General features: G+C 35.4%; 1 protein-coding gene across 3 annotated transcripts in view; it reads left to right on the top strand.

Moving 5' to 3' along the window:
* Nucleotides 1-546: 546 nt before the first annotated feature.
* Golph3l (golgi phosphoprotein 3 like) overlaps nucleotides 547-12,778 on the top strand; it is a 44,196-nt gene continuing 31,964 nt past the window's right edge. The window contains exons 1-3 of one of the 3 annotated variants that reach the window (XM_046421922.2): nucleotides 549-727; nucleotides 1,167-1,303; nucleotides 2,569-2,763. In XM_046421922.2, coding sequence (XP_046277878.1) covers nucleotides 2,581-2,763 — 183 coding nt within the window. In that variant the 5' untranslated portion in view covers nucleotides 549-727; nucleotides 1,167-1,303; nucleotides 2,569-2,580. Of the gene's footprint in view, nucleotides 728-1,166; nucleotides 1,304-2,568; nucleotides 2,764-12,778 lie in introns of all 3 variants that reach the window. The other 2 variants (XM_046421923.2, XM_046421921.1) reach the window with 2 other exon arrangements.

A 12,778-nucleotide genomic window follows, 5' to 3' on the forward strand; every position in this document is an offset into this window, starting at 1 on the left:
TAGGGAATTTTGGTATATAAGCCATGCTAGGAATGTGCCCAACCTGTTAAATGTAAACCAAATAAACGTCTACAAACCAATTCAGATCAGGTTTTTCTGGGAACAGTCAGGTTAGGGTTAAGCTATCAGAAAACAACCCAATTTTAAAATGTTTTACTCGGTCTTAGCTTTATTGCTTGGATACCAATGCTTTTCATCCAATTGTCCCAGTATACGCTACTACTCTTAACACACCTGCTACATTGAAAATGCCCAACAGAAACCTTTTACGATTGGCAGCTCTAGTTAGCTTACTGGACGCTTTGATTGGCCACTTTAGTGGATGTGGGGAGCGCAGCTCTCTTTCCTCTCTTCTACCAAGGTTCCTTCATTGGATTGACCAGCTGTCAGGTTGAACCCAAACCTGCCTCCTTTTGGTGATGTTTGTCTGGATCGCAACAATAGCCTGGGGAGAGCCTCCCCTCATAAGCTCCGATTGGCTGGAATCAACCTTGGGGGTTTCTGATTGGTCCAATGAAGAAACACCAAGGTAGGTTGCCTAGTGATCCTGAGGAAGCTGATGTGTTATTCCTTTTCTGCATCGAAGGATCAGGAAGTTTGTGCTCTCTGCGTGGCTGAGAAGTTTTTCACCTACTAGGACGGGGGTGGGGTGGGGAAAACAGGTGTCCTCCTGAAATAGAGCACAAGCTGCAGCCAGAGTCCAACTGTAACCCAGGGGTAACATCAGGTAAGCAACGGGAAAATTATATTTCCTAACGTCAATAATTTTTTTTTATTTTATGGGGACAGGGTGGTTTTAAATATTTATTCATTTATTTATTCTTGGCCATTTGTTTTTTCATGTAGGATTTTTAACTAGTAAATGTTCAAGGGAAATTGATTCCTCAAAGAAAATTCCCCTTTATTTTTCATCCCTGAAGGTTTAAAGTTTCTTGGATTGGGTTAGGAACTAATCCCAGTTCAGTGCCAGAAAGAGTTAGTGCCCTAAAGCACTTATTTTATGGTTCTGTTCCTCCTTTACTCTTCTCATCTCCCATCAAAGATTATATTTGAAATATACTTTTGCACAAAGAATCTTTTGTAACTCACTTCATTTGTATTTCTATTTTAAATGTTCTCATGCATTTCTGAGTATTCGTTTTAATCAGTATATATTTATTGAGCAGTTACAACGTTAAAGACATTGTGCTAGTTGCTATGGAGAATATAAAAACCCAAGAAGACATTATTCCTGCCCTCAAGAAGTTTACAGTTGAGAGACAGCCATACCAAAAGAGAAACTATATTAAATACTTTAAAGGAAGTAAGTATAAATAAAGTTCTGTGAAAGTACAGCGGAGGGAACGAACAATTCTGGCCATGGGGCATATGGGTAATAGAGATAGATTTCACTTAAGGCTTCCTGGTGGGGCAGTAGGTCATTGAAGAATGGGTAAATATAGAGAGGAAGGGAAAAGGGTTAGAATCCCAGCAAGACAAAGGAGCAGAGGCAGAAAAAAAGCATGAGATATATTTGAGAAAAGATTTGACAGCAGTACATGTTAAGAGTATTGGGAAGTATTGCTAGAAGGTAGAACCAGATCTAGTCATTAACAATTCTTAAATACTATTTTTTCTTTTGATCTGAAAGATACCTTAATATAGTGCCTGATTTTAAATATTTATTGTATATCATCTTCAAAACTGACACCTAGATTTGTATAAAGTAAAATAGGCTAACTTGTAAACTTTACCACAGATGATTTAAAATTTTTAAACAACTGTAGTGCATGGTATTAAAAAAAAGACATGTGCTTTGATTTTTTTTCCCCAATGCTGGGGATTGAGTCTAGAGTCTTGAACTCGCTAACTTAGTACATTCTCTAACACTGAGCTATATCCCAACACCCCTTTTTTTGTAAATGAGAAAGAATTCGCTAATGTTTTAAACATTTTTGCTAGTGTTTTTTGGTAGCAGCTATTTGTGTACTCCCAAGATGGCTAACTAGGGCTATGTGAAATTATTGCACATGATTTTCTGAATGTTATTCTCTAGCCTAGTGGTCTCCAAAGTAAGTGCATGAAATAAGTCATTAGGGTATAGGAAGAAAATATTAAAACACATATTTCTATTTTTTTTCGTTTTTTATTTTCGGTTTATTTGCGTTTTATGCTATAGTACCATTGAATGTTTTCAGAAATTAGATAAATTATTGTGTTCATTTTGATGCTGAATGCTCATATTTTTTTGCTATTTTGTCTTATTTAACATGGGGATCCATCTTGTGGAAGAAGAGTATCACTGGACATTTCCTCCTTAGTTATAGTTTTTATGCATAAAAAATAAGCACATTTAAACAGTGATCATTTCTATAGGACTGTAGAATTATTGATTTGATTTCTTGTCATTGCCATCTGGTAAAAAAGTTGGAAAAGATATTGTGTCTCACACCCAATTTTTCTAGTCATTACTTTCTTCTATAAGTTTATAAATATTTCCTATTCATATACATTTTTAGTATGTATGTATGAATATCTGTATTTATTTGCATAAGCACATATATGGATGTTTTTCATTATTCCCTCCAGAAACAAGTGAGAATGACCACATTAACTCACCGAACCCGTCGCACTGAAATAAGCAAGAACTCTGAAAAGAAGGTAGAAAGTGAGGAAGATACTAATCAAGAGAGGAGTCCAGAAAATGAAGATTCTGGAGACTCTAAGGATATTCGCCTCACCCTTATGGAAGAAGTATTGCTCCTGGGACTAAAAGATAAAGAGGTAATGCAGTTACATTTGCTAGGCTGTCTCAAATATTGAAATATTAGAATGTACTAGGAAGTAATCTGATGAAATATTTTTATTAATGTTTTGACTAAATTGGCCTTAAAAATGAATTCAAATCATCTTGGAAATAGAGGAATTTAAGTTGGTGTCTGATATACTTGTAGAGTAAAATCGAGAAGTATGATTACTTGAAGTATAGTTTAATTACAAAATTGTAGAGGATATAAGAGAGGATAATGCAGTGTTAAGTTTTGCACTTGTACTTTTCAAAGTCAGTTTCATGGTGAAATAGTAACCTCTTATTAAAATAAGAAAGAGAACCCACACATTCTTCTTTTGCTGGGGGTGACCTCCCTGACCCTCCTTTTTTCTTGATGGGGCAGTTTACCACTGTAGCCTTCCAGGTGGCTGGGATTACTTGCGTGTGCCACCATGCCCTGACTCAAATCTTCTTGAACTTTGGGGGCAAAAATTCTTAAAAGACAAAAAATGTGTGTTAATTACACTGTCTTACAGAAAAATAGGTGATGAGTTGGCTTTTTTTTTTTTTCTTTTTTAGTACCAGGGATTGAACTTAGGAGCACTCTACCACTGAGCCATAACCTCTGCCCTATTTTGTATTTTATTTAGAGACAGGGTCTCACTGAGTTGCTAAGTGCCTCACTTTTGCTGAGCTGGTTTTGAACTCGAAATCCTCTTGCCTTAGCCCCCCAAGCTGCTAGAATTACAGGTTGCACCACCACACTGGCTACCAGTAGGTTTTTTGTAGCAGAAATAGTTTACATTCTCTTCTGTGGATTGTTAGAATTTAAATCAATAGTTGAAGGTTATTTTAATTTTAGAAATTTAAAAAAATTTTTTCTGGCTTTTTTTTTCTAGTAGTATACATTATCCTCTATTTGTAATTTAACTTTTTACTATGTTTTCCCATCACTCTTCCCACATAAAGAAGCATATAGATGGGACTAGGGTTGTGGCTCAGTGGTAGCACGCTTGCCTAGCATGCATGAAGCACTAGGTTCGATTCTCAGCACCACATACAAATAAACAAAATAAAGGTCCATCAACAACTAAAAAATAATTTTTTAAAAATTAAAATATTAAAAATATTTTTAAAAGCATATAGATGTAATATTTTAAATATTTTTCCCTTTGCAAGAAAATTTTGATAAAATATCATGAAAGTGTCTTTTTATAACTGACCTCACTTTTGAAAATTTATAAAAAAGTAAAATGTTATTTTACATAGAAAAATATTAAATTTGGCTTCGATAATTGTTCTTAACTAGAAAACGCTACACACATCTATTAAAATCTCTTCTTTTTTATATTTCTTTTTTTATTTTATTTGTTCTTTTTATGTATACATGACAGTAGAGTATATTTTGACACATTTACATTTATTTCATGACTTGGGAATACACTTGTTTCTTGGACTTTATGGTTTTTATTATTCATCATAGTGATTATTTAGCATATGGGTGATTTATTGTACAAAATGGGCGGATAATAATTAACCACCATTTAAATTGTTCTAATTTTACTTTTGTAGACAGTTGAAAAAATTATAGCTTCCATTTGGCTCAGCAAGCATAAGAGATGATAAATTCTTTTTTTTTTTTTTTTTTTATTTCGAGACAGGATCTCACTAAGTTGTTTAGGGCCTCATTAATTTCCTGAGGCTGGTCTCGAACTTGTGATCATCCTTTCTCAGTCCTGTGAGTTACTGTGATTATAGGCATACATCACCACATCTGACAAAGGTGATAAATACTTAACACTTAGATGAATAAGAGAGGTCAGACCTTCTGATTTATTTAAGTACTACTAGTTACAAAATGCTGGTTGCATAACTATACCTTTAGATATATTAAATTGATTTCCAATTCTAGTTATTTTCTACTCAACTCCTAAACTATTAGCCTATTTGCTTAGTTGATACTTAATGTAATTGAGGATACCCATTATGTGCTTATCATTATTTAAAATACTAAAGTAAATCTGGGGGTGGTAGCACACACCTGTAATCCCAGTGGCTTGGGAGGTTGAGGCAGAAGGATTGAAAGTTTGAGGTCCTAAGTAACTAAGCAAGACCCTGTCTTAAAATAAAAAACAAAAAGGGCCGGGCTCAGTGGTGCATACCTGTGATTCTAGTGACTCAGGAGGCTAAGGCAGGAGGATCATAAGTTCAGAGCCAGCCTCAGCAATGGTGAGGTACTAAACATCTCAATGAGACCCTCTCTCTAAATAAGAAACAAGAAAAAAAATTGGGGGGGGGGGCTGGGGATGTGGTTTAGTGCTCAAGTGCCCCTGTATTTAAAAAAAAAAAAAAAAAAAAGGCTGAGGATATAGTTCAGTTCTAAAACACCCCTGAGTTCAATCCCTGGTACCAAAATAAATTTTAAAAATATGTAATAGGCTGGGTTGTAGCTCAGCAGTAGAGTACTTGCCTGGCATGTATGAGGCACTGGGTTTGATCCTCAGCAGCATGCAAAAAAAAAAAAAAGTAAATAAACAAAATAAAGGTGTTGTGTTTATCTACAACTAAAAAAAAAATTAAAAAATTTAATATAAGGTCCTTGTCCACAAGAAACTCTTCTAGCTAAAAAGACAAAAGATACATACTTTTTAAAAATAGGGAACTTAAATGTCCATCAACAGCAGAATGGATAGAAATAAGCAATACTAGGATTTGAACCCAGAGCCTCACACATGCTGGGCATGCACTCCACCACTGAGCTACATCCTCATCCCTTTTTAATTCTCATTTTTGACACACTGGGTTGCTGAGGCTGGCCTTGCACTTGTGATTCTCCTGCCTCAGCCTCCAAAGTGGTTGGAAATACAGATGTGCACCACTGTGCCTGACCTATAAATATGTTTTAAATAGTGAATGAAAATGAACATTGTTACACAACATCTATTTCTCACACAATGTTCAGTAAAGGAAACCGGACATAAGAGAATACATAGTGAATAATTCCATTTATATGAAATTCAAAATACTGTAATTTTTTGGCATTGTGTGTTTAGGTGGTAAAACTACAAAGAAAAGCAAGGAAAGGATGAATGTAGTTGTTAAGATAGTTGTTATTTTTGTGTGGGGAATGGGAGAAGGAAAAGGTTGTTAGAGATAAGAAAGGAGCATGAGGGGAATTTCTAGATACTAATAGTTTTTTGTTTCTGCACCTAGAGTTAGTTTCATAGGCCTTCATTTAAATATAACTTTGAAGACTCTAACCTTTCGAGCATATTTAAAATTAGATATTATCTTGGTTTAATAACTGACCTCAGTTTAATAGATGAGAAAATATAATAGTATCCTGACTAAAATAAAATAGATTTATTTCCATTGAAACCAGGAACCTATTTATTTATCATTATTATTTTTGGTAAGAGTTTTTTTGTTTTGGTTTGGTTTGGTTTGTTTTTTTTTTTTGTACCAGGGATTGAACTCAGGGGCACACAACCACTGTGTCACATCCCCAGCCCTATTTTGTATTTTATTTCGAGACAGGTTCTCACTAAGTTGCTTAGCACCTTGCTTTTTGCTGAGGCTGGCTTTGAACTCATAATGCTCCTGTCTCAGCCTCCCGAGCCACTGGGATTAGAGATGTGTGCCACTGCACCTGGCTTTTTTTTTTTTTTTTTTTAGTTGCTCAAGACAATACAATTATCTTGACATATCATATATTTGATTCAAATGGGGGTATGAATTATTATTTTTCCATGTGTACAGATTGCAGGATCACATTTATACATACAGCCATACTAGTGTCTATTGTATTCTGCTGCCCTTCCTATCCCCCCCTCCCCTCCCCTCACCTCTCTCTACCCAATCTACTGTGACACATTTCTCTCTCTTTTTTTTAATTCCCCCTCACACCATCTTATATGTAATTTTGTATAACAATGAGGGTCTCCTTCCATCTTCCGTGCAATTCCCCTTCTCCCTCCCATTCCCTCCCAACTCTCGTCCCTATTTAGTGGTAATCTTCTTCTCATGCTCTTCCTCCCTACTCTGTTTTGAGTCACCCCCCTTATATCAAAGAAGACATTGGGCATTTGTTTTTTAGGGATTGGCTAACTTCACTTAGCATAATCTGCTCTAATGCCATCCATTTCTCTGCAAATGCCATGATTTTGTTATTTTTTAATGCTGAGTAATATTCCATTGTATATAAATGCCACATTTTTTTAATCCATTCATCTATTGAAGGGCATCTAGGTTGGTTCCACAGTCTAGCTATTGTGAATTTGCACCTGGCTTTTTTTTTTTTTTTTTGTACCAGGGATTAAACCCAGAGGCGCTTTACCACTGAGCCACACTGGCCCAGGCTTTTATTTATTTATTTATTTTAATTTTGAGACAGGGTATTGCTTAGTTTTGGTAAGAGTTTTAATATAAATCTTATTGCCTCACAAGCAATAAATGCTTTAAATGATGTAACTTATGTAACTACTAGTAGAAATCCAATCCCCCCCCCAAAAAAAAACAGGGCTGGGATTGTGGCTCAGTGGTGCAGTGCTTGCCTCAAATGTGTGAGGCACTGGGTTTATTCTTAGCACCACGTGTAGACAAATAAATAAAGGTCCATCAATAGCTAATAAAATATCTTTAAAAAAAAACAAACCTAGCAGCAGAACAATATCAGTAACCAATGTCTCCTCTTATGCCCTTCCCTAATCACATGTTGCCCACCTTCTTATAGTTTGTATTATTTATTTATTTATTTATTTAAGTTACAGAGAGACACAATATCTTTTTTTATTTATTTATTTTTATATGGTGCTCAGGATAGAACACAGTGCCTCACCTGTGCTAGGCAAGTGCTATACCACTGAGCTACAGCCCCAGCCCCTCCCTGTAGTTTTTTTTTTTTCTAATATTTTTTTAGTTATCATTGAATCTTTTATTTACTTATATGTGATGTTGAGGATCAAACCCAGGGCCTCACACATGCCAAGCAAGTGCTCTACCACGAGCCTCCTCCACCTCCGTAGTTTTAATGTATGTGTGTGTGTCTGTGTGTGTGTGTAAGAATATATTTAGTTTTGCCTATTTTTAAACTTACATTATTGGGTTAATAATGTTATATATTCCTTTGGTCAATGGTGAGACTCACCCATATTGTAGTATATAATTTAATTTAATCTGTTTCATTGGGATACAGTGTTTCATTATATTAATATAATGCTATTCATTTATTCTATGGGTTAATGGACACTCAGGAATCCATTATGAACACTACTGTTAATAATATCCTTGTACCTGTCAGTCACATTTTTTCAAACAATGCCACTATTCATATATAGAAAAAAATGATAAATCAGACTGAGTAAAACTTTTATGTTTAATTATAAAGTGTGTTAATGCTATGCTTTTTCAAGCTACTGACAGTCCTCTATCAGCTATAGTTCATCATCATTTATTAGCAATGGGAGATTAGAAGTAAAAACTTTTAAACTGGTAAAAAAATTTCAGTGAACTAACCAAAAAATTCTAAAAGTTACAATAAGTCAATATAGTTTTCACTTATTGCCTATAGATGAAGAAATTGCTTCTCTTAAGTTGACTCAGTCCTAATGCATTTTTTTAAAATTAAAGGATTAAAAGTCTAATTTAGGTCACTACCTGGTTTTACCTTTTAGTTTCCTGATTGCACAATATGAATAATAAATCTTATAAGTAGTTATTTTCATTGTAACTGGGCAAATGTACCAGAAGGACTTGTTTGTCAGGTTTTTTTATTTAATATTTTGTGTTTAACAAACTATTGAAAAACAAAAAGAACGTTTGTTTTGTGCTTTGTTTTATCCAGCCATATAACTCCAAAGAATTATTTACTATTATATAAAAGGAAATAAACTGGGAGACTTAAATCTTATTTTGACAGTAGAAAAACATAATTTAAGCTATATAATTAAGAACCTCTCCCTGTTCTTCCCAACTCCAAGATACATACTGTTCTAAAATATCTGATACTAATATTAAGACAAAGCCACCCACTTAAATTTGGGCATTGACTATAATGACTGAGCCTTTAAACTTACTGAGCCTTTTCATCTCTCTTGTCTCCTTATTCATATTTTATGTTTCTGTAACTTAGAGTTTTGAAAAGATTTTGCACCATTTCGTGCTTAATCCTAGAAGGCAAGTATCATCCTCTCTTTATGGGAGTCAAAATAATATGATTCATTGAGCAATAATTTGTAAAATTTACATTAAAACTGACTGAGATTAACAAAGGACATGCTTGCAAAGAGGTATTATGTATTTTTCTGTATTTCTTCCTGAGAGAGTTGTTTAGGGTTGTTAATTGTTTAGTGTGATCCCAAGAATTTCAACTCTTTGGGTAACTTCATACGGATTTTAAATTATGCCTCCTATTAACATAAAAGATTGTGCTCCACAGTACTGTTTGTCACAAGTTATTTTTTAAGTCTCAGTCATGTGTTTCTTGTTCAGATGTTTTAATACCCTAGCAAAGCTCACTCTTGGAAAGAGATTTGGGGATTCCATAAGATTTCAAGTGGCCATCAATAATGTGAGAAAAAAGGGGCTGGGGCTGTAGTTCAGTGGTAGAGTGCTTGCCTAGCATGCATGAGGCACTTGGTTCCATCATCAGCTCCACATAAAAATAAACAAATAAAATAAAGGCATTCTATCCATCTACAACTACAAATAAATAAATAAATAAATAAATAATAACGTGAGAAAAAGGAAAAGAGCTGGGCATGGTGGCACATGCCTGTAATCCCACAACTAAGGAAGCTGAGTCAGGAGGATTACAAATGTTCAAGAACAGCCTCAGTAATTTAGTGAGAACTTGTCTCAAAAAATAAAAAGGGAACTGAGATTATGTTTCAGTGGTAGAGTGTTTGCCTCGTCGTATTCATGAGCCTCTGAGTTTGATCCACAGCACTGCCAAGTAAATAAATAAGACTGGGAATATAGCTCATTGGTAAAACATTCCTCCATTCAACCCCCAGTGCAAAAGAAAGAAAGGGAAAGGAAAAGAAAGTATATAGGAAAAAAGGGAGGGAAGGGGAAAGTATTACAAACAATTCTGAATGATTTTTTTTTTAGTTTTATTTTTACATATAATATTCCATACTGTTACTTTGGATATTAAGAAGGTAGTAATATGAAATTTCTGTACATTATTTTCTCCTTTCTTCAGATTAGATATTTTGATCATAAAGGGCAACAGGACCAAGTAAGTAAGAAGTTTAAGTAACCCAATTTGAAAAATGAAAAATGTTTAGAGGTAGTAAATAATTTAAATTATAACTACATCTTCAGAAGGATTAGTATAGAAATAAGTCATTTTTTAAATAACTTTATTTTACTTGCTGAGGATCGAACCCAGGCCGCACGCATGCCAGGCGAGCACGCTACCGCTTCAGCTACATCCCCAGCCCTATTCATTTTTATTTTCAGTTCACTTTAGCCATAAATTAGAACTCATGGCATATATTCTCTTTATGGAATGAGGAAGAAACTAAAAAGAGATAATATGGGTAGATAGGTATCTCTCTCTTTCTCTTTTTTTTTTTTTTTAAATGATGCTGAGGATTAAACCCAGGGCCAAAGACTTCAAACATCCTAGACAAATGCTGTACCACTGAACTACATCCCCAACCCTTTTTTCTTGTATGTTAAGCTTAAGACCAAATGAGGGCCTGGATTTGTGACTCAGTGGTAGAGCACTTGCCTGGCACATGAAGGCACTGGGTTCGATCCTCAGTACCACATAAAGATTAAAAAAAAAAAAAAAAAGTATTGTGTCCACCTACGATACACAGACACACACACACACACACACACACGTTTTTAAAAAAATCATCTTTACCAAAAAAAAAAAAAAGAGAGACCAAATGAATAAATAGTCCTCTTCTAGATTTTTCTGTTAGAGTATGATTATAATAACTGGTTAGATCTGAATACCACAGGTGGGTGGCTTAAACAACAGAAAATAATTTTCTTACAGTTCTTGAAGTTAGAAATCCAAGATTAAAGATGACAGTTTGGTTCTTCTAAGGTCTCTCTCCTTGCCTTATAGACTTATAGCGCTGTGTGCCTGCATCCCTAATCTTTCTGTGTGTTCAAATTTCTGCCCCCATGAGGACACCAGTCCTATTGGATTAAGGCCCACTTTAATAACTCATTTTAATTTAAACATTTTTTTATTTTTATTTTTTTTTTAATTTTTTATTGTTGGTTGTTCAAAACATTACAAATTTCTTGATATATCATATTTCACACTTTGATTTAAGTGGGTTATGAACTCCCATTTTTACCCCATATACAGATTGCAGAATTACATCAGTTACACATCCATTGATGTACATATTGCCATACTAGTGTCTGTTGTGTTCTGCTGTCTTTCCTATCCTCTACTATCCCCCCTCCCCTCCCCACCCCTCGCCTCCCCTCTTCTCTCTCTACCCTCTCTACTGTCATTCATTTCTCCCCCTTGTATTATTTTTCCCCTTTCCCCTCACTTCCTCTTGTATGTACTTTTGTATAACCCTGAGGGTCTCCTTCCATTTTCATGCAATTTCCCTTCTCTCTCCCTTTCCCTCCCACCTCTCATCCCTGTTTAATGTTAATCTTCTTCTCCTGCTCTTCGTCCCTACTCTGTTCTTAGTTACTCTCCTTATATCAAAGAAGACATTTGGCATTTGTTTTTTAGGGATTGGCTAGCTTCACTTAGCATAATCTGCTCTAATGCCATCCATTTCCCTGCAAATTCTATGATTTTGTCATTTTTTAATGCAGAGTAATACTCCATTGTGTATAAATGCCACATTTTTTTTTATCCATTCGTCTATTGAAGAGCATCTAGGTTGGTTCCACAGTCTTGCTATTAAACATTTTTTTTAAAGTACCAGGGTTTGAATGGGGCTTTACAACTGAGCCACCTCCCTAACCCTGTTTATATATTTTTTTTATTTTGAAGACAGGGTCCTACAAAGTTACTTAGGACCTCACTAAATTGCTGAGACTGGCTTTGAACTCGAAATTCTCCTGTCTCAGCTTTCCAAGGTGCTGGGATTATAGGTGTGTGAATGGCACCTGGCCTTAATCACCCTTTCTCAGGCCCTGTCTCCAGATAGTCATATTCTGAGGTACTGGAGGTTACAGCTTCAACAAATGAAATTTAAGGAGATATAGTTCATCCTATAACAAAGATTTATATTGGGCTGGGGATGTGGCTCAAGTGGTAGCGCGCTCGCCTGGCATGCGTGCGGCCCGGGTTCGATCCTCAGCACCACATACAAAGATGTTGTGTCCGCCGAAAAAAAACTAAAAAAATAAATGTTAAAATTCTCTCTCTCTCTCTCTCTTTAAAAAAAAAAAAAATTAGCCTACTCTTATAAAAAAAAAAAGATTTATAAAGATTTTGGAAATAATTGTATAGTAACTTATAGCCATCTGGAGTGCAGTTCACCCTCAGAAAATGTCATTAAAATTGTTTAATGATACCAGGCGTGGTAGTGCACACTTGTAATCCCAGCTACTCAGGAGGATGAAGCAGGAGGATCACAAGTTTGAGGCCAGGGCTGGGGATGTGGCTCAAGTGGTAGCGCGCTCGCCTGGCATGCGTGCGGCCCGGGTTCGATCCTCAGCACCACATACAAAGATGTTGTGTCCGCCGAAAACTAAAAAATAAATATTAAAGATTCTCTCTCTCTCTCTCTCTCTCTGTCTCTCTCTCTCTCCCTCCACCCCTCCCTCCCTCCCTCTCTCACTCTATCTTTAAAAAAAAAAAACAAGTTTGAGGCCAACCTGGGGAACTTAGCAAGACCATCTCAAAATAAAAAATAGTGAAGGTGGAGTTGTAGCTCAGTGGTAGAGCCCTTGCTTAGCATGGGTGAGGCATTGGGTTCGATCATCAGCACCACATAAAATAAATAAATAAAATGAAGATATTGTGTCCATCTATAACTTAAAAAAAAAATTTAAAAAGTGCTATAAGAACACAGGAGAGGAAGAAATTCC

This window comes from Marmota monax, unplaced genomic scaffold (assembly GCF_021218885.2).
Source record: "Marmota monax isolate L192 unplaced genomic scaffold, Marmota_monax_Labrador192_F-V1.1 WCK01_AAM20220418_F8-fsc00108, whole genome shotgun sequence".
In the NCBI taxonomy this organism is placed as follows: domain Eukaryota; kingdom Metazoa; phylum Chordata; class Mammalia; order Rodentia; family Sciuridae; genus Marmota; species Marmota monax.